The 25,421-nt window shown below is 44.1% G+C and overlaps 2 protein-coding genes across 2 annotated transcripts; both read left to right on the plus strand.

Annotated features, from left to right (window-relative positions):
* Positions 1 to 41: 41 nt before the first annotated feature.
* On the plus strand, positions 42 to 9,827 carry LOC311130407 (intraflagellar transport protein 56-like). The gene is made up of 18 exons (XM_084163132.1): positions 42 to 350; positions 704 to 850; positions 1,120 to 1,212; positions 1,306 to 1,420; positions 1,516 to 1,565; positions 6,002 to 6,147; positions 6,609 to 6,780; positions 6,924 to 6,998; positions 7,087 to 7,189; positions 7,296 to 7,351; positions 7,464 to 7,517; positions 7,698 to 7,761; positions 7,945 to 8,033; positions 8,249 to 8,332; positions 8,435 to 8,504; positions 8,668 to 8,774; positions 8,953 to 9,086; positions 9,409 to 9,827. The coding sequence occupies exons 1-18, from the start codon at positions 348 to 350 to the stop codon at positions 9,521 to 9,523; spliced, it is 1,677 nt and encodes a 558-aa protein (XP_084019258.1). The 5' UTR covers positions 42 to 347; the 3' UTR covers positions 9,524 to 9,827.
* A 691-nt stretch (positions 9,828 to 10,518) lies between these two features.
* LOC311130328 (uncharacterized protein) lies at positions 10,519 to 24,902 on the plus strand (the record flags this gene model as incomplete). The annotated part of the gene is made up of 15 exons (XM_084163057.1): positions 10,519 to 11,069; positions 11,917 to 12,063; positions 12,282 to 12,392; positions 12,879 to 13,007; positions 13,292 to 13,395; positions 14,125 to 14,662; positions 15,154 to 15,224; positions 15,531 to 15,767; positions 17,589 to 17,702; positions 17,924 to 18,121; positions 21,489 to 21,531; positions 21,664 to 23,235; positions 23,517 to 23,703; positions 24,470 to 24,538; positions 24,856 to 24,902. The coding sequence occupies exons 1-15, from the start codon at positions 10,770 to 10,772 to the stop codon at positions 24,900 to 24,902; spliced, it is 3,867 nt and encodes a 1,288-aa protein (XP_084019183.1). The 5' UTR covers positions 10,519 to 10,769.
* Positions 24,903 to 25,421: the final 519 nt, after the last annotated feature.

Here is a 25,421-nt window from a genome sequence, read left to right on the forward strand (position 1 = left end):
GAGGATGAACGCCGTTGCTAGGCAACACAAACGTAATCCCCACACCGCAAGGAAATCACAGTCAGATGTTTCATTAGCTAACGTTAGCTAGCTTGATACCCTTCGTTCACCTTACGTATTCATGCTATTCCTTCCAGGTTCTTTGACAGCGAAGAGGTGTCTTTTCTTTTCGTATCTGTTGGTTCACTGTTAGCTAGCCAGCCAGCTAAGCTAATTCCAGCTAGAAAAGTAGTTAACGTTAGCTAACGTAGCTAATTTCCCACTAACGTTAGCTAGTGTTGTTATAGCTATAATCAATTTATCCATACTGAACAGTGACATTATGCAAGAGTAACTGCTGTGCCGTCATGGTAAGTCTTACAAGTTAGCCTACTAGCTGCTTACTTGTTGGTTAGCTAAAAGTCTTGCTATGTAGTTAACGTTAGCTAGTTAGCTTTCTAGCTTAATCAATGTAGCTAGCAAGCTACTTAGCCAGCTACCAAAGTATATTTCACCTATCTGTGATAGGTGACGAGGTTCATTTTAAAGTAATGGCAGTAAGCTAGTTTGACAAAGGATAACTGCTATAGCTACACTACATCTATTAAAACATGACTGTCTATCTGACCAAATATGCAAATATTGTATGATTTCCGCTTTAGTAAACAAATTGCCAGCTGTCATGTCCACAATAAGGATTCTCTTCCTTGTCACATCCATCCAGATTCTGTCCCGGGTGAAGCCAGCAGTAGGTGGAGAGGCTGCAGCTAGTGTCAGTGAGAAGAAGAAGAAAAACAAAGCCAAGAAGAGCCCTCGCCTGGAGGAATACCTCAACCAGAGAGACTACCTTGGGGCCCAAACTCTGTTAGAGGTAGCTAGATAGGAACTAATGTAGCTAGCTGTCATGTACAATCAGCAAATGAATGATGAGCAACTCTGTAATAAATGTGACTCAAGATATCATGTGATCTGTGAAAGTCCTGTGTCCTCTCAACATTCTCCTTCCTCAGTCTTGACATTGCTCTGTCTATAAGGTCTTTCCGTTTCCTTATTACAGTTGCATAGGGGTGTGTGAGAGAGAGAGAGAGAGAGCGAGAGCACTGTGTCCTATTGTTGATGTGTTGCTTTGTCTTCTTTCAGTTTCAGCGAGATGTTGGAGAAAAAGAGGAGCATGCAGACCTTTGGATTGGCTACTGTGCCTTTCACTTGGGTGATTACAAGAGAGCAATGGAGGTGTGTGTGTTCAGTTAAATTCATTCTAGTCTGAAAAAAAGCAATTTTTACAATGCTCTATGTGACACATATGTCAATTTATTTCCATGACAGGAGTACAGGACATTGACACTCCGGTTAGAAGAACCAGGGGAGGTGTGGGTGTATCTGGCCTGCACTTTGTTTTTCCTGGGGCTCTACAGGGAGGCAGAGGAGGCTGCAAACAAGGGTGAATATTAAGCTAAAATATTTTAGAATTGTTCCGTTTTTCATCCTCCTGCTTCTTGCTGTAGTCGATAAGGTATTCCCCCCTTTTTCCTTTAGCTCCAAAGTGTGCACTTCAGAATCGCCTGCTCTTCCACCTGGCTCATAAGGTCAGAACTGTTCCTTTTCTGTATTCGTTAATATGTTAATGTGTGTTTCTAATCTCTCTTTCTTTTTTGCTTCTGTACTGTTGCTAGTGCTGAGCGATTAGGGCTTTTTGAGGTCGTTTCGTTTCAATTATAAAAAAATAAGCATGGTTAAATGCACTATGCATTATGTGGGTTTTAATTCTGGAAGAACACAGAACAAAACAATTAGTAAAAGTCCCATGATGGTAGTGGCTGCCCATTACTGCTTATCAATTGTTAACCATAATTTTTTCAAATTACTTTAATAACATATTTCAGTTGTTGTGTATATTTGTTTGAGGCCTATTTGATGACTTTATTATTTAATTCCAAGTCATCATCTCATCTCTATAGAGCTGCTGCCTATACTGTCTGACAAAAATTATTTTAGTAGTTCTTCAAAGTAAATAAGGTATACTTTTATGACTGCTGAATACCAACTATCAATCATAGATCATGTATTTTCAGGTACAGATAACTCACGAAGCAACTGCTCTCTATCCCTCTCGATCACACGTTCTTCTCTCTTCTCTCGGTCTCAGACCGGACAAGTAGGCGCGCAATGGATTATGGTCATTGTAGTTAATTACCACGTTTTCTGTACTAAACTATGTAGAATATTGGCCTTTTGGAAACTACAACTCCCTACTACATCATACAGTTCGGGCTTGATCTGAGTTATCTCTAGAGAAACTGCGCATTGCGCACAATGGAATTCAAATAATTGAACCGACATCAGTCAATTAGTTGTTTAAAAACTGAAAAATAACCGACATTTCGGTTAATCACTCAGCACTAACAGTTGCATAAAATCATGTTTTACACAATCCCCAAGTCCCAATACTTTTATTACCAAATACCACGGGGGGCCAGTATGAAAAATAAAATAGAAATCATGTATGCACTCACTAACTGTAAGTCGCTCCGCATAAGAGCGTCTGCTAAATAACTAAAATGTAAATGTAAATGTCGATGTAATTAGGATCCCCATTAGCTGTTGCAAAAGCAGCAGCTACTCTTCCTGGGGTCCACACAAAACATGAAACATGACATAATACAGAACATTAATAGACAAGAACTGCTCAAGGACAGAACTACATAAAAAATATAAACAACAAATTAAAAAAGGCACACGTAGCCTACATATCAATACATACACAAACTATCTAGGTCAAATAGGGGAGAGGCATTGTGCCATGAGGTATCGTTTTATCTGTTTTTTGAAAGCAGGTTTGCTGTTCATTTGAGCAATATGAGATGGAACAGAGTTCCATGCAATAATGGCGCTATATAATACTGTACGCTTTCTTGAATTTGTTCTGGATTTGGGGACTGTGAAAAGACCCCTGGTGGCATGTCTGGTGGGGTAAGTGTGTGTGTCAGAGCTGTGTGTAAGTTTACTATACAAACAATTTGGAATTTTCAACACATTAATGTTTCTTATAAAAATAAGAAGTGATGCAGTCAGTCAGTCTCTCCTCAATTCTTAGCCAAGAGAGACTGGCATGCATAGTATTTATATTAGCCTTCTGATTACAATGAAGAGCAAGACGTGCCGCTCTGTTCTGGGCCAGCTGCAGCTTAACTAGGTCTTTCCTTGCAGCACTCGACCACACGACTGGAAAAGAATCAAGATAAGACAAAACTAGATCCTGCAGGACTTGCTTTTTGAAGTGTGGTGTCAAAAAAGCAGAGCATCTATTTATTACGGACAGAACTCTCCTCATCTTTACAACCATTGAATCTATATGTTTTGACCATGATAGTTTACAGTCTAAGGTAACGTCAAGTAATTTAGTCTCCTCAACTTCTTCAACAGTCACACCATTCATACCAGATTCATCTGAGGTCTAGAACTTTGGGAATTATTTGTTTTAGAGATGTTCAGGACCAGTTTATTACTGGCCACCCATTCCAAAACAGACTGCAACTCTTTGTTAAGGGTTTCAGTGACTTCATTAGCTGTGGTTGCTGATGTGTATATGGTTGAATCATCAGCATACATGGACACACATGCTTTGTTTAATGCCGTGGCAGGTCATTGGTAAAAATAGAAAAGAGTAGAGGGCCTAGAGAGCTGCCCTGCGGTACACCACACTTTACATGTTTGACATTAGAGAAGCTTGCATTAAAGAAAGCCACTTGACTTCTATTAGATAGATAGCTCTGAATCCACAATATGGCAGAGGTTGAAAAGCCATAACACATACGTTTTTTCAACAACAGGTTATGGTCAGGCACCCAAAAATGTAACAGCACAGCTCCCACAATCTTCTTATTATCAATTTATTTCAACCAATCATCAGTCATTTGTGTCAGTGCAGTACATGTTGAGAGCCCTTCTCTATAAGCATGCTGAAAGTCTGTTGTTAATTTGTTTACAGAGAAATGGCATTGTATTTGGTCAAACACCATTTTTTCCAACAGTTTGCTAGGAGCTGGTAGCAAGCTTATAGGTCTGCTGTTAGAACCACTAAAGGCCGCTTTACCACTCTTGGGTAACGGAATTACTTTGGCTTCCCTCCAGGCCTGAGGACAAAGACTTTCCTCTAGGCTCAGATTAAAGATATGATAGATATGAGTGGCTATAGAGTCAGCTACCATCCTCAGTAGCATTCCATCTAAGTTGTCAATGCCAGGTGGTTTGTCATTATTGATCGATAACAATAATTTTTCCACCTCTCCCACACTAACTTTACAAAAAAACTTGCAATGCTTTTCTTTCATTATTTGTTTTTTAATGCATGAATACGATGGCTCACTGTTCGTTGTTGGCATTTCCTGCCTAAGTTTGCCCACTTTGCCAATGAAGTAAACATTAAAATAATTGGCAACATCAAATGTTTTTGTGATGAATAAGCCATCTGATTTGATGAAAGATGGAGTTGAATTACTCTTTCTGCCCATAATTTCATTTAAAGTACTCCAAAGTTTTTATCCCATCATTCTTTATATCATTGATCTTGCCTTCATAATATAAATGCAACATGCAACAATTTCAAAGATTTTACTGAGATACAATTCATATAAGGAAATCAGTCAATTGAAATAAATTCATTCGGCTCTAATCTATGGATTTCACATGACTGGGAATACAGATATGCATCTGTTGGTCACATATACCTTTAAAAAAGGTAGGTGCGTAGATCAGAAAACCAGTCAGTATCTGGTGTGACCACCATTTGCCTCATGCAGCGCAACACATCTCTTTCACATAGAGTTAATCAGGCTTTTGATTGTGGCCTGTGGAATGTTGTCCCACTCCTCTTCAATGGCTGTGCGAAGTTGCTGGATATAATAATAATAATATAATATGCCCTTTAGCAGACGCTTTTATCCAAAGCGACTTACAGTCATGTGTGCATACATTTTTGTGTATGGGTGGTCCCGGTGATCGAACCCACTACCTTGGCGTTACAAGCGCCGTGCTCTACCAGCTGAGCTACAGAGGACCACATGGGCTGGAACTGGAACATGCTGTTGTACTCGTTGATCCAGAACATCACAAACATGCTCATTGGGTGACATGTCTGGTGAGTATTTAGGCCATTGATAACTGGGACATTTTCAGCTTCCAGGAATTGTGTACAGATCCTTGCGACATGGGGCCGTGCATTATCATGCTGAAACTTGAGGTGATGGCAGCGGATGAATGGCACGACAATGGGCCTCAGGATCTCGTCACAGTATCCCTGTGCATTAAAATTGCCATAGATAAAATGCAATTGTGTTCATTGTCCGTAGCTTATACCTGCCCATACCATAACCCCACCACCACCATGGGGCACTCTGTTCACAACGTTGACATCAGCAAACCACTCGCCCACATGATGTCATACACTTGGTCTGTGGTTGTGAGACCGGTTGGACGTACCTCCAAATTCCCTAAAACGACGTTGGAGATGGCATATGGTAGAGAAATTAACATTAAATTATCTGGCAACAGCTCTGGTGGACATTCCTGCAGTCAGCATGCCAATTGCACGCTCCCTCAAAAACTTGAGACATCTGTGGCATTGTGTTGTGTGACAAAACTACACATTTCAGAGTTGACTTTTATTGTCCCAGCACAAGGTGTACCTGTGTAATGATCATGCTGTTTAATCAGCTTCTTGATATGCCACGCCTGTCAGGTGGATGGATTATCTTGGCAAAGGAGAAATGCTCACTAACAGGGATGTAAACAAATTTGTGCTCAAAATTTGAGAGAAGTAAGCTTTTTGTTCGTATGGAACATTTCTGGGATCTTTTATTTCAGCTGACTTTACATGTTGCGTTTACATTTTTGTTCAGTGTACTTTTTTCTTTCTTTGTAATGCAACTGTATGGGACGTAGGTGCACACCTACTTGTGTAATATCCCAAATAAACTAATAAACCAATAGACAAACCAACCATGTCTTTCCTCTCTGTTCCCAGTTCAATGATGAGAAGAAGCTGATGGGTTTCCATCAGAACCTGGAGGATGTGACTGAGGACCAGCTGAGCCTGGCCTCCATCCACTACATGAGATCCCACTACCAGGAGGCCATCGACATCTACAAACGCATCCTGCTACAGAATAGGTACTTATACTGGGTCATTCTCCCATGTCCCTTCATCAAAATCACTGATAGGCAAGAGCATAGTCCCACAAATCCCTCATATGCCAGATTACAGTGGTCCCACCAGTACCAATGGGTAGTGTGGATAGTCTGAATGAGTCAGTGTCAATCTTACTGTCAATTCGTATAACTATACACAGTAAACATACTATAAACCATATATTTAGGATGAAGTATTATACAGTTGGATGGACACATTGCCTTGTGTTGATACAGAGACAAGAAGATGGAGGGAGAAGGCTATAGTTATTTTGCAGTTGAGAAAGATGGTGTATTATATTGGACAGTGCAGTCAAAAGGCAAGAGAGAAAGATGCACAAGGAGTTTGAGAGGTCAACATGTACTATTCAAGAATGCAGTGTGAACTATGGTACTAGCTATTGGATGTTTTACCATATTTACCTATTTTCTCTTTCCTCCAGAGATTTCCTAGCTCTTAACGTGTACGTAGCGCTGTGCTACTACAAGTTGGACTACTATGATGTTTCCCAAGAGGTGCTGGCTGTGTATCTGCAGAGTATTCCTGAATCCACCATCGCTCTCAACCTCAAGGCCTGCAACCACTTCAGGCTGTACAACGGCAAGGCAGCCGAGGTAAAGCAACTTCGTATGCGTCAACAGTCAAAACAGACTGGTGTGCATCTACACGCGTTTGCCTAACATCCACAGTCGATGTTTATGCCTACACTTGTCATGTACAGCAATAATGTGGTTCAATTTGTTATTTTATCTCTCAGGCTGAGTTAAAGAACCTCATAGACATCTCCTCCTGCTCCTTTGAGTTTGCTAAGGAGCTTATCCGGCATAACCTGGTAAGCTGTTCCACCACCTCTGTTGTGTGACTGTGTTTGCATGACAGTGACCCCTGTGCTCTATAACTTTTGACCTCTATCACCCCAGGTGGTGTTTCGTGGTGGGGAGGGGGCGTTGCAGGTGCTGCCCCCGCTGATTGATGTAATCTCTGAGGCTCGGTTGAACCTGGTCATCTACTACCTTAGACAAGGTGGGCCTTAGCCTCTGGTGGTTGTCTTTGAATCCTAATCCTAACATATTTTATCATCAATAACCTTTGAACTAAAGAATGGTCCTCGTGCACCTGTATGTTTCAGATGATGTTCAAGAGGCTTATACCCTCATAAAAGACTTGGAGCCAACCACACCACAGGTAGTAATAGTTTCACATTATCAGGTGTCATAAGCAGCGGAAGTCTTGTTGTTTAAAGACTAAAGCCTTAATAGCATACATACAGTGTCTTAACAAAATCAATTTATTTCAGGAGTACATTTTGAAAGGAGTGGTGAATGCTGCATTGGGCCAAGAAATTGGATCGGTGAGTAAGAAAATGTTTGACAAACTATCCGAAAACCCCCTAGGACCACACAGTATAAATGTCTGAGTAGATTAGGAATGTCTTATATTCCTGGTGTAGTAGATCATCACTGATAGGAAATCTGACTGACTAGCAGTCTCTATTCCCTCCTCCTCGTCCCTGTCTGTATCTCTGCTGCAGAGGGATCACCTGAAAATCGCTCAACAGTTCTTCCAGCTGGTCGGAGGCTCAGCCAGCGAATGCGGTAATGTGAATGAATGAATCTAAAGCGAATCAACCAAGAAGCTATGAGTTAGCTTGTGTGTGTGTGTGTGTGTGTGTGTGTTAGTATGTGTGTTAGCGTGTGTGTTCACATGTGCGTGTATGTCTGCGTGTGAGTGAGCATGTGCATCTTTGTCTCACTGTCTTTATCTCTCTCTCCTCTCAGACACGATACCTGGAAGACAGTGTATGGCTTCCTGTTTCTTCCTTCTGAGGCAGTTTGAAGACGTTCTCATCTACCTCAACTCAGTCAAGGTTTGCATGGCCCAAAACATGTAGCATACAGACCAATAGTACAGTAGAGCACATAGGCATGTTTGCACACACATACTCAATCACTTTCTTTTTATTTTCCTTTGAGTGCTTGACATATTTATGGATTGCTGTGTACTTAACATGTATGCTTGGGGAAAGGAGGTAAGCATTATTTCTCTTTGATTGTGTGTTTATTTTTGGTTTGTCTTTAACAGAGTTACTTCTATACCGAGGATACGTTCAATTTCAACTATGCCCAGGCCAAAGCTGCCTTGGGCAACTACAAAGAAGCAGAGGAGGTACATACTGTCAACCTGGAAAAATGCACTACTGCTTGCATGGAGTAGTGTATTGAATCAGTTAAAAGTTCATGTTGTAACATTCTTTTATATTGGACTCAGATATTTCTGCTGATCCAGGGTGAGAAGATTAAGACTGACTATGTATACCTGAGCTGGCTGACTCGCTGCTGTATGTATCCAGTCTGAAATACATTATCCATTTGTCATCAATACATTTTCAATACCTTTACATCAATACGATATCTACATACATGATCTAAGAAACTAAATATATTACTAATTAATTATAAGAAATATATTATCTAAATAGTGTTGTCTCTCCTCTCGCTCAGACATCATGAACCAGAAAGGCCAGCTAGCCTGGGAGCTGTATCTGAAGATGGGGGCTTCGCCAGACTCCTTCAGCCTCTTACAACTCATTGCCAACGACTGCTATAAGGTGAGGCTCACTACTTCTCTCTCTACTAGCTTAGTTTCCAGGCTAACCACAAGTCAGCAATGGCTTAATCTTGCGCACCAGACTTCCTCCCCAATAGACTGGAGACGAGATTAGCAAAGGCCAAGCTTTCTCAATATTCAATGCAATTAAATGCCGCTCTGTCTGTCTGTGCTTTCAGATGGGTCAGTTCTACTCGGCAGCCAAAGCATTCGATACTCTGGAGAAACTGGATCCCGACTCCAACTACTGGGAGGGCAAGAGAGGGGCCTGTGTCGGAATCTTCCAGCTCATACTGGCAGGCAGAGAGCCAAAGTAAGTATTGGCTAAGTTTCTTAGTCTTTAGTCCAATGTTGATCCCAACACTTGTCTGTGTTAATGATTGTCCGCTACACAGAGTCACCAACACATAAAATATGAAAATCATGTCCTCCACAGAGATGTTTTGGTACATAATTTTTGTGCCTTGAGTAATTTACATTGCACGGTAAAGTGTGACATTTGTGATTCAAGCACTTTCATTTGAACTTTATTGACAACCATTATGCTATGTTTATGTTATTAAAACATTGCCATTGTAGAATATGACCTGTTGCTAAGTTCCCATCACTAATAACCATTGTCTGTGGTTGCACAGGGAAACCCTGAAGGAGGTGCTGCCCCTGTTGAGGAGCACACAGAACCCCCAGGTGGAGTACATTATCAGAGCTCTAAGGAAATGGGCCAAAGACAACAGGGTTCCTCTGACATAACAATGTCATAACATGCTTATAACACACGTAATACACTTACTACATGTTGTTATTACATTAAATATGTAGTTTACATGTGCATTTCTTATCAGACACTCTATAAAATAACCTGTTCTCATGAGTCATGCACAATGTGTATTGACGCGCTTTATTGTACATTTGTCACAGTATTTATATCATGTACTAAATGTGTTTTATTTGCAATATATATAATTCTGTACAATCTTGCCAATCAATTGTATTGAAATGTGTATTTTGTATTACTCAAATGATGCTGATACAAGTATTAAACAGTATTCTCTTTATTAAGGTTTGTTGACCTTTTTTTCTCTCAATTGTTTGTTCTTCTATATGCATTCACTATTTCTCTCATGATGTCTTTTTTTATTATTATTGTGGCCATACAGACACAAATAGGCATACATTCGAATGAAATAGTACATGTACTAAATTAAAGGAAGCAGTGTTTCTACAAAATAACTGAACACAAGACCCCTCAATTTCAACAGGTGTCCACCAATGTTTGCTTGTGTTGCATCATCAGTGTCTATGAGGATAACTCACAGAGCCACCCAACTGGCTTGTTTGGTTACGTTTGGGATTTACTGTGTGTGTAGCTAGGTCATTGTGGAAAAACTCACAATTCAGCATTTCAGCACTGACTGAATGGATGACATAAGAATGGCATCAAAACAGATGCCTTCCATTTGCTATATTAGTGAGCAAAATGTGTAAGTTATTCTGATGACATGGGCTATGATCTGATAAAATGTCCTTTCACAAAAGACATCTCCGTAAAGGTCATAATACTAGTGCCATCTTCTTCAGATGTTCTTATTATCGCCTGTTATGATAGGGGCGGGATTAAAATGAAGGCAAATGCGGTGATTGGCCACGATAACCCTCCTCGCTCACGCTGCTTCCGTTTTGTTTGTGCGCGCAGGCCCAGTGACCTCTCTGATATTTTATTTACTCCTGAAATCCAAGATGGCCACCTTGAATGTCTCGATCCCATAGCAATTGAGGATGCAAGTAGCTACTGAAAAAACAACTTTTCCCCGACCATCTCATCCGCTGAAATTCAATTCGAATGGTGCGGATGACCCCCTTACATCTTATTAGCCACTAAATAGCCATTGCGTTTTCGCGCAAACCCCTTCATTTCGCCAATTTGAAGTAGTTTCGCGAAGTAGCTCGCGCTGTCGCTGTCTGTCCGAAGCGAGGTTCAGACAGGCAGCACATCCAAATGGCCGAACCGAGAAAAGTACAATTTGTCACCCTCTCGGCCTTCGCTGCGGGATCAGCCACCGAGACTAGGAAACGACGGTTGGAGGATGACGAGGCCGACATCGACTTAGATGCGGATGGTGAGGTGGACAAGACAGCGTCCCGTGCAGATGGTGGCGGTGGGTTTTTCGGCAAAACTAGCGACAAGGACAACGCTGAAGGAAAACGGATTACCGTGCGATTGAACCTATCTCTGTCCGAGCCCAGCGATCAATCGTCTAACGAGTTTAACTACAGCGAACTCGTCCAAAACATCCAGGTATGACTCCTTCTGTTTGGCCAGGGAAGACATGGATCAACACCAGTTGATTTTATTAGCTTGGTTAGTGGGGACTTGTTATAAACTAGGATAGGAAAGTGGATGTATCTTGTCTTTCCACGGACTAGCGTGGTCTGTGGGAGGAAATTACCAGTCATGGACTTCACACAAAAGACCCTAGCTCAGCCATTCATTAAGCCATTCACTCAAATCACTTGGTACTCGAACGGCACGTCAATATTACAGTTGTAGGCACTCCTTATGCACATGTAGTGATAAAGGTTGTCTGGCGCTACCTGTTTCCCGTTCTTGATAACTTGACAACTCGCTTGCTAGTTTACACCAGTCATACAGCCATTATTATGGCACGTAGAAGAAGTGCCCCAGTAGAGTTGAGTTTAGCCTCCTATGGGTGACATATTGAAGATTAGTCAGTGCTGAATGGAGTGGGTTTGTAAGTACCAGGATGTAGCCTACATGGAGTTATGCAAATACCGGTGTTATGTTATCAAGACACTCAATGGTGTGCACCTACATCATTGCATGATACAGTAGTTTGCTCTTTTTTTAGTTACATATTTGCGAAGGAATTATGTTGAATATAATACATTGTTCTCAAACTTGTAATTACAAGTTATACTACAACTATATAAACCAGCTGTAAATCTAAATACAAATGCTTCTTCACCAATGCTATTTGGGCAATGTGATTCCATGACAATATGCTTTACATCCGGTACAATAACAACACAATATTATTTATTACTTTGTTGTTTGTTTATTGTGGTTAAATCAATTTATTTTCCAGTAGTTACACTTTTCTTCACCCATTCCCTCCCCTTTCTAGGTAAAAAAGAACCCTCCTCCAGCCCCAACTCAGACTCCAACTCTTTTTATCGTGCCTCCTGCCCTTGACCCTAGCGACCCTTTCAACGATGACGAGCGAGAACGACTGCAGGTGGAGGCCCTGGCCAAGAAGTTTGAGAACAAATATGTACGTAATTTTTTGGAGCCGTGGTAAAACTTTATCCTCTAATAACTCCACTGATAAGATACTAGTTTTAAGATGAGTTTTACTTTTTTATCTGGTTAATAACTAGTTGTACTAGGTTGTAAACCTGTTATATCTGGTTATAAGCCTTTTTTGTTGTTGTTTATGACTACTGGTTATATAGTATGTTCATGTGAAAGTATGTATAATCTGTGACACAGGGCAATGAGAATGCAGCAGGAAAGAAGAAGCGGAAGGACAGAATGCAGGATCTGATTGACATAGGCTTCGGTTACGATGAGACCGACCCATTTATTGACAACTCAGAGGCTGTAAGTATCCCTTTTTTTAACCCTCTACATCCCTTCATCTGGAGAAGTCCTGTTAGGTTGTATTTTAACACCCCTTTAATTTTGATATAGCAAACATGTTGATAACAAAACTCGAAAGGGCTTTCCAGAGAGGAAGCAGCTGAGTTTCCCATTCATTTTCAATGGAGATAGGTGGGGGGGCGGAATACTATCCAGGCGGAGCGGTTGGCGGTGCTCGTGCACGTGACAGCCGTCTGGTGGAGAAAATAGGAATCTGCTCTATTCTGTCGAACTTTGCTCTGGAGTTTCGCTTCCTGTTTGGAGCGTGCTTAAGACTATCAATCAACCACAGCCCCAATTTGCACAAGCAATCAACCTAACCCCATAAACACTAACCTACATCCACCACAGTGACATGTTGTTGTTTGTCAGAGACTCATTGAAGTTACTCTGTATTCTGCATCTATGCTCTGAATGTAACGGCAGCCATTTTGTTTTGTTTGACAGTATGACGAGCTGGTCCCAGCCTCCCTGACCACCAAGCTGGGAGGGTTCTACATCAACACGGGCACGCTGCAGTTCAGAGCTGCTTCCGAGTCAGAAGGAGAGGACGGGGGCAAGGATGTCAAACCCAGAGTAAGGGTGGGATACTGGCATGAAGTATTTTATACATTGAAATTACACTAAATTTAGTCAGTTGGGGTCAATTCCATTTCAATGATGTCAATTCAGGAAGTAAACAGAAATTCCAAATCCATTCAAAATCAATGAGAAAATCAATGAATTTTTGCTTACTTCCTGAATTGACTAGAGTAATTGACCCCATCCCTGATAGGAGTATGACAAACCTGATTTATTTGTGTTTATACAATTGGTTGTTTTGGTTTTTAATGAATTCTGTCTGTGCCTTCCGGTGGTAGCAGAAACTGAAGGATGGCGAGGAGCAAGTGATCAAGAGACGGAGGAAAGAAGGGAACAATTTGGAGGAGAAGAAACCCCGGAAGAACAGAGTGCCCAAACCAGGGTGAGATGAAAGGATAGTGGGATGGATACATCGGTGCTTCTTGTGCCTGTCAGGCATGTCTGGACCTTCACAAATTAGAATTTGAGATAGAATGGTTGTTGAATAATTCAGATTATTTTGTTCTTGCTGTAAGAGCAAATTATCTAAGAGGACATTGTTGTTCTATGCATATTTCTCAAATAGAACTGAGCATGTTGCAAGACCCATTCCTCAAAATGTCTTGTAATGGTTTTTGAATCAGTTGTTACAATAGAATAGACGAATACATCATATAGATATATTTTGGTTCATTCCTACCAATGTACAGATATGTCTGACTATGACATGACACACTCTGATGCTCTCTCTGAATGGCCCGTGGGCTTGTGTGACAGGCCAAGTGTCCTTAACAAAGACTCCATTAGCTACGCTCTGATAGGCTGATCACTCCGCTGCCATAAATACTCCTATTCTAAAGAGCCCCAGAAATAGACCAGCAGCTATTATGAGACTGTTGTTCCCTTGTATCATATTGAAAAGACATTGCCTTGCTTATAGGTTTGTTGTCTTCGAGATTACACATCATAACTTGCTATTGGATTAACAATCCCCTCCTTCCCCCCACATCATCTCTCTTCCCTCTCTTCCATGTCTCTTCCCTCACTATTTTCTCTCTTTCCTATTTCTTCCTTCTCTCATCCTCTCCTCTCTTTCCCCTCTTCACCCCTCTCTCTCGTCTTTCTGATCCAGAGTGTCGTCTCTGATGAACATCCACCGGCCAGAGAAGAAGAAGAGGAAGAAGCTGATGAAGGACTCCCTGTGCTTGGCAGCCATGTTGCGCCGCTTCACCCGGGAGAAGCAGGAGATGAGGAAGATGAACCCCAATGCGCCCCACCCCGGCATGGGTAGCTCCCTGGCCAACGCACCCCGAGCCAACCACCTGCTGGCTAACTCCCACCTGCACGCTAACACGGCTAACAACGACGTCTCATTGGCCGAGCTCACCGCCGACCCCGCCATGATGTCACTGCTGGGCTCGGCAAATGAGAAGGAGCTCCAGGATCTTCTGGGTGACCTAGACTTCAGCCTTCTGGACTGCTCGGCTAATCCGCATGTGGCCACCCCCGGGAGAGAGAATGGCTTGATGGGAATTGGAGTTTCAGGGCCGAAGACGATTGGTGGCGGGTTAGGGAGGGGACTGGGGGTTTCAGGGGGTCTCCTGCATCCACCTCCGCTCCCTGACGGCCTGCCTCCCCCCCTCATCAAGCGCATCGAGGACCTACGGGCGGTGAGTCGCGCTGATGGGGCTTTTCCTGTTTATCATAGATGTATTCATTTGTTTATTTAATGTTTATGTGATCATCCCTTAATTTAATTGTTGAGTAACTTCCTGGAATTTTGTACAGTTGAAATGTGTGGCAGCCATTTTTTGAAACCACGATCAAGGTGATATCACTTAAAATAGTGTTTCAGTTCTTCTAAGATTTGTAATGCATTTCTTGACAGGGTGATAAAAGTGCATAGAGAGTTAGAGTGGAGCAGAGCAGAAAGGAGGAGCGGATGAGAGCAAAACAAATGAAAGGAAGGTAGAGTAGCAATAGACAACTGGTAGCCAAAAGGGAGAGAGAAGAAAGAGAGAGTGACAAATCAAAGATGAGCGAAAACTGGCAAGATGACGATGCAGCCATTTTGAAACTGACACGGAAGGCTCCTTTTTACTTTTGTGCATATTTCCATGGAATACAGCTTTGTATGCTTACCAACCTCTTTTCTTCACAGGCCTCTCGTCAGTTTGATCAAGAGGGAAGGAAGAAATTCTTCACCCTCGATATGAATAACATCCTACTGGAGTGAGTTTGTCATTCTTTTGACACGTTGTAAATCTCTCTCTGTCTACACCCTGATTGTGTCATACCGCTGATATCGGAGTCGATTGTTCATCTCTTTTCCTGTCTTTTTCACCCCCACTCTCTTCTACATTTCTCCCAACATCTTTCTCTCTCAAATTGTTTTATTCTTTGCTGTCTCTTTATCCCCTTTCCTTGCTTGCCATCTTTCGCTCTCCATCCCCCCTTTCTCTCACTCCTGTTCATTCCCTCTGTTGCTCCTCTCACTTCCCTCCGCTCTCTCCTCCTCCCCTCCCCTCCTCCCCCCAGTATTGAGCTGCAGGTGCAGGAGCAGCCGATGGGGCTACGTGGGGAGGTGTATTCTCACCTGGAGGCCTTTGTGCCCTGCAATAAGGAGGCTCTGCTCAAACGCCTGAAGAAACTTAGCATCAACATCCAGGATGACCGTCTGCGTACGCCCCTGTTGAAGCTGAAGCTGGCTGTGTGCAGTGTGATGCCCGAGCAGATCCAACGATACAACATGGACTGCATGGTCAAGGCTGCCAAGTAAGAAGATTACAATACTCAATAGTATACTGCAGCCATACTCAACCGGTGGACCGCGGTCCGGATCCGGACGCAGAACGGGGCCATTACGGACTTTACATTTAAACATTTTCTACATTTAGTATTGCATGGGGGGGGGGGGGGGGGGGGTTGTTACTACGCTGATAAATGACAATATCCATCCGGATCTTTGCCACCTAGGACATTTGTATGACCGGACCTAAATGTATTTAGTCAGCCACCAATTGTGCAAGTTCTCCCACTTAAAAAGATGAGAGAGGCCTGTAATTTTCATCATAGGTACACGTCAACTATGACAGACAAATTGAGAAAAAATAATCCAGAAAATCACATTGTAGGATTTTTTATGAATTTATTAGCAAATTATGGTGGAAAATAAGTATTTGGTCACCTACAAACAAGCAAGATTTATGGCTCTCACAGACCTGTAACTTCTTCTTTAAGAGGCTCCTCTGTCCTCGACTCGTTACCTGTATTAATGGCACCTGTTTGAACTTGTTATCAGTATAAAAGACACCTGTCCACAACCTCAAACAGTCACACTCCAAACTCCACTATGGCCAAGACCAAAGAGCTGTTAAAGGACACCAGAAACAAAATTGTAGACCTGCACCAGGCTGGGAAGACTGAATCTGCAATAGGTAAGCAGCTTGGTTTGAAGAAATCAACTGTGGGAGCAATTATTAGGAAATGGAAGACGTACAAAATCACTGATAATCTCCCTCGATCTGGGGCTCCACGCAAGATCTCACCCCGTGGGGTCAAAATGATCACAAGAACGGTGAGCAAAAATCCCAGAACCACACGGGGGGACCTAGTGAATGACCTGCAGAGAGCTGGGACCAAAGTAACAAAGCCTACCATCAGTAACACACTACGCCGCCAGGGACTCAAATCCTGCAGTGCCAGACGTGTCCCCCTGCTTAAGCCAGTACATGTACAGGCCCGTCTGAAGTTTGCTAGAGTGCATTTAGATGATCCAGAAGAGGATTGGGAGAATGTCATATGGTCAGATGAAACCAAAATAGAACTTTTTGGTAAAAACTCAACTCGTCGTGTTTGGAGGACAAAGAATGCTGAGTTGCATCCAAAGAACACCATACCTACTGTGAAGCATGGGGGTGGAAACATCATGCTTTTTCTGCAAAGGGACCAGGACGACTGATCCGTGTAAAGGAAAGAATGAATGGGGCCATGTATCATGAGATTTTGAGTGAAAACCTCCTTCCATCAGCAAGGGCATTGAAGAGGAAACGTGGCTGGGTCTTTCAGCATGACAATGATCCCAAACACACCGCCCGGGCAACGAAGGAGTGGCTTCGTAAGAAGCATTTCAAGGTCCTGGAGTGGCCTAGCCAGTCTCCAGATCTCAACCCCATAGAAAATCTTTGGAGGGAGTTGAAAGTCCGTGTTGCCCAGCGACAGCCCCAAAACATCACTGCTCTAGAGGAGATCTGCATGGAGGAATGGGCCAAAATACCAGCAACAGTGTGTGAAAACCTTGTGAAGACTTACAGAAAACGTTTGACCTGTGTCATTGCCAACAAAGGGTATATAACAAAGTATTGAGAAACTTTTGTTATTGACCAAATACTTATTTTCCACCACAATTTGCTAATAAATTCATTAAAAATCCTACAATGTGATTTTCAGGATTTTGTTTTCTCATTTTGTCTGTCATAGTTGACGTGTACCTATGATGAAAATTACAGGCCTCTCTCATCTTTTTAAGTGGGAGAACATGCACAATTGGTGGCTGACTAAATACTTTTTTCCCCCACTGTATGTGTTGAACCCTAGCAGGCAGCAGCCTGGAGAGGTAGAGAAGAACGGATCAGAGGAGGAGGACGAGGGGAAGCCAGGGAAGAGGATGATAGGCCCACGGAAGAAGTTTGTCTGGGACGACAAGCTCAGGTAACCGCCCATCCATTGCCCTCAATCAAATCTTATTTATAAAGCCATTTTTACATCAGCAGTTGTCACAAAGTGCCTTTATAGTAACCCAGCCTAGACACTAAAGTGAAATTCTCGATCAAAGTCATACAGAAAATGATTGATTGAAAAGACAATAGATTAGTAAGCTTTCTTCTTTTCTGTCTGTGTGTGTGTGTGTGTGTGTGCGTGTGTGTGTGTAGGTCGCTGCTGTGTAACCTGGTGCGTGTGAAGTTGAGCTGCTATGAACTGGAGTCATCTCAGTGCTCTCTCTCCGTGGAGGATTACCTCAAGGCCTTCATGGAGAACGAGGTCAAACCACTTTGGCCCAAGGGCTGGATGCAGGCCAGGATGCTGTTCAAGGAGAGTCGTGCTGTACACAGTCACCTCACTGGCAACATGTAAGTTCTCTCAACTATAGTTGGACCTTATAGATAAGTTGGGATAGTTTCCCAACTATGTCGTTGGCTTTATAATGGCAATTATACCTTTTATTGTATATATGCCTGATTGACAGATCACAACAAGTTTTATTGGTCGCATACACATATTTAGCAGATGTTATTGTGGGTGTAGCGAAATGCGTGTGCTCCTAACAGTTCAGTAATATCTAACGATACACAACAATACACACATCTAAAAGTAAAATTATGGAATTAAGAAATATTACGACGAGCAATGTCGGAGTCCGGAGAATAAATATATATACAGTACCAGTCAAAAGTTTGGACACACCTACTCATTCAAGGGTTTTTCTTTATTTTTACTATTTTTTACATTGTAGAATAATAGTGAAGACATCAAAACTATGAAATAACACATATGGAATCATGTAGTTACTGAAAAAGTGTTAAACAAATCAAAATATATTTTATAGTTGAGGTTCTTCAAATAGCCACCCTTTGCCTTGATGACAGCTTTGCACACTCTTGGCATTCTCTCAACCAGCTTCACCTGGAATGCTTTTCCAATAGTGTTGAAGGAGTTCTCACATATGCTGAGCACTTGTTGGCTGCTTTTCCTTCACTCTGCCGTCTGACTCATCCCAAGCCATATCAATTGGGTTGAGGTCGGGGGATTGTGGAGACCAGGTCATCTGATGCAGCACTCCATCACTCTCCTTCTTGCTCAAATAATCCTTACACAGCCTGGGTGTGTGTTGGATCATTGTCCTGTTGAAAAACAAATGATAGTCCCACTAAGCCCAAACCAGATGGGATGGCGTATCGCTGCAGAATGCTGTAGTAGCCATGCTGGTTAAGTGTGCCTTGAATTCTAAATAAATCACAGACAGTGTCACCCACAAAGCACCCCCATACCATAACACCTCCTCTTCCATTACGGTGGGAACTACACATGCGGAGATCATCCGTTCACGCACACTGCGTCTCACAAAGATATGGCGGTTGGAACCAAAAATCTCCAATTTGGACTCCAGACCAAAGGACACATTTCCACCGGTCTAATGTCCATTGCTCGTGTTTCTTGGCCCAAGCAGGTCTCTTCTTCTTATTGGTGGCCTTTAGTAGTGGTTTCTTTGCAGCAATTCGACCATGATGGCCTGATTCACACAGTCTCCTCTGAACAGTTGATGTTGAGATGTGACTTGAATTCAGTGAAGCATTTATTTGGGCTGCAATTTCTGAGGTTGGTAACTCTAATGAACTTATCCTCTGCAGCAGAGATAACTCTGGGTCTTTCATTCCTGTGGTGGTCCTCATGAGAGCCAGTTTCATCATAGCGCTTGATGGTTTTTGCGACTGCACTTGAAGAAACTTTCAAAGTTCTTGAAATGTTCCGTATTGACTGACCTTCATGCTTTAAGTAATGATGGACTGTCGTTTCTCTTTGCTTATTTGAGCTGTTCTTGCCATAATATGAAGTTGGTCTTTTACCAAATAGGGCTAAATTCTGTATACCACCCCCCCCTACCTTGTCACAACACAAATGATTGGCTCAAACTAATTAAGAAGGAAAGAAATTCCACCAATTAACTTTTAAGAAGCCACACCTGTCAATTGAAATGCATTCCAGGTGACTACCTCATGAAGCTGGTTGAGAGAATGCCAAGAGTGTGCAAAGCTGTCATCAAGGCAAAGGGTGGCTATTTTGGTTACTACATGATTCCATATGTGTTATTTCTAGTTTTGATGTCTTCACTATTATTCTACAATGTAGAAAATAATAAAAATAAAGAAAAACCCTTGAATGAGTAGGTGTGTCCAAACTTTTGACTGGTAGTGTATACATACAGTGGGGGAAAAAAGTATTTAGTCAGCCACCAATTGTGCAAGTTCTCCCACTTAAAAAGATGAGAGAGGCCTGTAATTTTCATCATAGGTACACGTCAACTATGACAGACAAATTGAGGAATTAAATCCTGAAAATCACATTGTAGGATGTTTTATGAATTTATTTGCAAATTATGGTGGAAAATAAGTATTTGGTCACCTACAAACAAGCAAGATTTCTGGCTCTCACAGACCTGTAACTTCTACTTTAAGAGGCTCATCTGTCCTCCACTCGTTACCTGTATTAATGGCACCTGTTTGAACTTGTTATCAGTATAAAAGACACCTGTCCACAACCTCAAACAGTCACACTCCAAACTCCACTATGGCCAAGACCAAAGAGATGTCAAAGGACACCAGAAACAAAATTGTAGACCTGCACCAGGCTGGGAAGACTGAATCTGCAATAGGTAAGCAGCTTGGTTTGAAGAAATCAACTGTGGGAGCAATTATTAGGAAATGGAAGACATACAAGACCACTGATAATCTCCCTCGATCTGGGGCTCCACGCAAGATCTCACCCCGTGGGGTCAAAATGATCACAAGAACGGTGAGCAAAAATCCCAGAACCACACGGGGGGACCTAGTGAATGACCTGCAAAGAGCTGGGACCAAAGTAACAAAGCCTACCATCAGTAACACACTACGCCACCAGGGACTCAAATCCTGCAGTGCCAGACGTGTCCCCCTGCTTAAGCCAGTACATGTCCAGGCCCGTCTGAAGTTTGCTAGAGTGCATTTGGATGATCCAGAAGAGGATTGGGAGAATGTCATATGGTCAGATGAAACCAAAATATAACTTTTTGGTAAAAACTCAACTCGTCGTGTTTGGAGGACAAAGAATGCTGAGTTGCATCCAAAGAACACCATACCTACTGTGAAGCATGGGGGTGGAAACATCATGCTTTGGGGTTGTTTTTCTGCAAAGGGACCAGGACGACTGATCCGTGTAAAGGAAAGAATGAATGGGGCCATGTATCATGAGATTTTGAGTGAAAACCTCCTTCCATCAGCAAGGGCATTGAAGATGAAACGTGGCTGGGTCTTTCAGCATGACAATGATCCCAAACACACCGCCCGGGCAACGAAGGAGTGGCTTCGTAAGAAGCATTTCAAGGTCCTGGAGTGGCCTAGCCAGTCTCCAGATCTCAACCCCATAGAAAATCTTTGGAGGGAGTTGAAAGTCCGTGTTGCCCAGCGACAGCCCCAAAACATCACTGCTCTAGAGGAGATATGCATGTCTGTCATAGTTGACGTGTACCTATGATGAAAATTACAGGCCTCTCTCATCTTTTTAAGTGGGAGAACTTGCACAATTGGTGGCTGACTAAATACTTTTTTCCCCCACTGTATATACAGTATGTGATGGGATGTATAGACAATGTGGACAGGATATGGATAGAATATGTAGTATATCTGAAGGATTAGCATTCCTGTGAGGCTGTTAACTTAACACACCATTTGTCTCTCTGTCCAGGGTCAAGAAAAGGATGGTCCCCACCCCCAGGGCTAAAGCCAAGGTCAGTGACACCTCTTCACTCTCAATTGACTTTTGTAACCTTTTCTACAAGATGGTTATTTGGTATTACTTGTGCTTCCAAATGTTCTGGTGCGGGGCTAAGGCTAACCTTTGTCATGTCCCTGTGTTCCAGGAGGGCCAATGGATCCAGCAGAGGCCCAATCTCCCCACCGCCACCACCCCTTCTCTCCCCCACGTCCCCTCCACCCCCTCCGTCATCCAGGCCCGCCGGACCTCCTCGTCCCCCTCGGAGCCCATCTGCCTGTCCGACTCGCTGGACGAGGACCTCCGTGCCCCCTCCCTGGATTCAGTCTCCCACGCCCTCACCTTCCTTAGCCAAGCCGCCAAGGGCCTGGGTCCCCACGGCAGCGTCACTGACCTCACCCTCACCTCCCCCCTTTCGCCCCCGCCTCTCCAGATCCCCAACTCCTCCCCCCCCTCCATCACCCCTCACTACTCCCCCTCGTCTTCCCTTCTCACGTCACATTCTCTTTCCAAGGTAAACGCCAACTCGTCAACGATGGTGACGATGTCATCGATGGCCAACATTATGACCACTCTATCTACCTCTCCCTCCACTTCCACGGCGTCGTCGGCTCGCATGCAGCTCGCAGGGGCCACGTTGGTGTCTCGTGGCGCCGACGGAGTGTACGGGGTGATGAAAGGGGCGGGCTCTATGGGACAGACTCAGAGACACAATGTCAGCATGGCAACCGCCACTCACAGGCAAGGGGGCATGACCGGAGGGAGTAAACTCCACCCACCGTCGTCCCCCTCCCTGCCCACCAAGCAGCGGCCCCCTCCCACGTCCTCTCCGCTCCTGCCCCCACATCAGAAGGTCGCCCTGGGCATGGGCGTGGCAATACCAGGACTGGGGAAGAGCTGTGTCAAAGCCAGCAGCAGCAGTAACGGCGGTGCCATGATGAGTAACATGCCCTCCTCCTCCCCTCAGTCCCGTGCCACCAACTCCCACTCACACCCCCAGCAGCTCATCTCCAAGAGCCCCCAGCAGCTCAACTCCAAGAGCCCCCAGCAGCTCAACTCCAAGAGCCCCCAGCAACCCTCCTACCTCACCTCCACGGTGGGCTCCTCACCCTCCCAGTCCCCCTCCCATCACCAGGGTAAATCCAAGCCCCACCACCAGTCCAACTTCATCACCCCCATGCAGGCCACCCTCACCAAGTCCTCCCACAGCAACAACTCCTCCCCCATCATCAAGCTCACCCCTCGCCCCCCCGCCCCCACCCCTCGCCCCCCCGCCCCCACCCCTCGCCCCCCCGCCCCCACCCCTCCTCCCACCTCCTCCCCCTCCCCTTCCTCCTCCTCTTCCAACCTCCTCTCTCACTCTCAAATGATCTCCAGCCCTCTCCAGTACCAGTCCCCCAAGACTGCCGGCTTCCGCCCCACATATAGTGTCCAAGGTGGGGGTCAGGTGAAGTCGGGCCAGGGCAGTTATAGCTTTGCGGGGAGCCAGAAGGCTCCGTCTGTCATTAGCAGTAGTAACGTTAGCAGCGTAAGCTCCAACAGCAGCCCCATGCGCATGTCGCCCGTCACCAGTCGCCCAGACAACAGCCCCTCCCCCTCCGGCATGGTCTCGACCAGTCACGGACAGAGACAGAGGGCCGTGGGCGGAGCCAAGGCTGTAGGCAGTCGGGCGCCAACGGCAACCATGGCCACACCCTCCATCACCTCACACCTGACGCAGGTGAGTCAGCCAATCACAGGCGACCAGAAAAAGTGTCAAGAAGAGTGAAAAAGAGGATCAAGAGAAGCAACTTTTAGATACTGACTGCATTTTTCTCGCTAGGGTTTTGAGTATGTTCTGCAAAGGCTTGGCCACGTAGTCAGAACAGAAGAGATTGTGTCAGGCACTTTATATGTCACCAAGTGAGTCACCTGATCCCTCCTTTCTCTCTCTCTCTCTCTCTCTCTCTCTCTCTCTCTCTCTCTCTCTCTCTCTCTCTCTCTCTCTCTCTCTCTCTCTAGGTGTCAGCTGGAAGTCCCCTCCTGGGCGGGCCACTTGGCTTTGGGATGCTGGGGGGGCTGGTGCCCGTCTCGCTGCCCTTCCAGTTCCCCTCGCTGCTCAACTTCACTCCTCCTGGAGCCCCGGGGGGCAGCGGCCTGGGCACGGGCGCCAACTCAGGATATAGCCTCTCACAGAGTGACTTAATGGGTGAGTAATTGGCAACTGGGGCCCAACTGGCAGTGGCTCCACAAGACTGTGATCTTTCAAAGCACCGTGCATGCAAATGTATGGGCTCTTAATACCATTTAGAAAGTATGTACTGTACATCATTATGTGATAAAGATCTTTAAAGAATTTAGAACTTCATTAGTATGACATCTTATTGGATGAATTTGATCAAATGACAAAGAAAATCAGTCGTAGTAAAAACAATTTGTGGTTCCTTGAGATTCATCTAGTCTTAGAGTTTGTTTGTGTTACTCATGGTCAATGGTGTGGTGTGGATCCATACTGAAGTATAATCAGCTGTAATGTGCCTATGCTCCAGGTTTCTCACTGTAACCCTCTTGCCCTGCCTGTCTCGTTTTCTCAACCAATCCCTCACTCCTTCTCCCCCTCCATCCATCCATCCATCCATCCATCCATCCATCCATCCATCCATCCATCCATCCATCCATCCTTCCATCCATCCTCTCCTTCCTTCACTCCTATGTTCTCTACTCCTGTGTTCTCTACTCCTATGTTCTCTACTCCTATGTTCTCTACTCCTGTGTTCTTTAATCCCCCTTTTATCTGCCCTCACCTTCTTATTTTATTTGATGTTTTACTCAAATTCTGCTTTCATTATTTAATGTGCCTTTTCTTACCTTTATTCTCCTCAACCCCTTCCCCCTCTCCATTCTTCCCCTTTTTAACCTCCTCACTCTTTCTTCCTCTCCTCTGTCCCTCCCTCCCTCCCTCCATCTCTCCTCAGATCTGTATAAGAGTCTCCAGTCAGGGTCACAGGCTGCTCTACCTCCTCACTTGCAGCTTGCTTTCTCAGGTAAACTTCACTCCTCTTCCTCCCTTACCTCCCTCCTCCTCCCTCCTCCTCTTCCCTTTCTCCATTTGTGCTGTTGTCATTCCCTGCTTCATGTTGATATCTCTCACTCACTGTTTGGCTGTTGCGTCTTCTTGCTTCAATGTTAGTGGTGATCTGCATGCTTGTGTTACTACATGACTAGGATAACACTAGAAGCACATGTCTTGTCTGTCGATGAAGCATACCCTACCTTTGTGTTAGGTGTTCATATGTTTCTGCATCTTCATGTATTTACACATGATGTAACAAATTGTTTTGACTCCTCCTCCCCACCTCAGATGCGAACCAAAGCCAGGGTGGCGACATGAAGAGGAAGTCCCACTGACCAATAGAGACGGAGGATGGAGTGACATCACAGCCTCTCCTCGAGACATCCACTATGATCACTTTGATTGGACAGACAGACACAATTATGTAATACAGGGGGGAGCAGCCTCTCTCCCCTCAATATGGACCTGAATAATCAATTCCCCCTCACAATGATGATTTATGAATTTAATTTAACTGTATTTTTATGATTACTAGGTATAAAATGGACCTGGGGTGGGGGTGAATGATAATGAAACCTTTTCCCTTTTTAATTTTTCTTGTCAACATGTTTACATGACCGACCTTTATCACTGTGGAATGAGGACAGGGTCGTATTCATTAGGCACCAAATGTTGAAAAAAAAACAGAAACGAGGAAGGACTGCCTGAACACTCGTTTTCGTTTCAAAATCGTTTTGCTATGTTGTGCACTAACGGAGCGCACACCGCACCGAATATCGATCTGCCGTTCGTTCGGCGCGGTGTGTTTTACGGACCACCCCGCCGGTGGGCGTCTGATTGCCAACATTTTCGCT

This window comes from Coregonus lavaretus, assembly GCF_964263955.1.
Source record: "Coregonus lavaretus genome assembly, chromosome: 6".
NCBI lineage: Eukaryota > Metazoa > Chordata > Actinopteri > Salmoniformes > Salmonidae > Coregonus > Coregonus lavaretus.

Coding starts and splice junctions, on each gene's coding strand:
- LOC311130407 (XM_084163132.1), top strand. Junction 1,213..1,305: donor ATTACAAGAGAGCAATGGAG/GTGTGTGTGTTC, acceptor TTTCCATGACAG/GAGTACAGGACATTGACACT. Junction 7,190..7,295: donor CATCTACTACCTTAGACAAG/GTGGGCCTTAGC, acceptor TGTATGTTTCAG/ATGATGTTCAAGAGGCTTAT.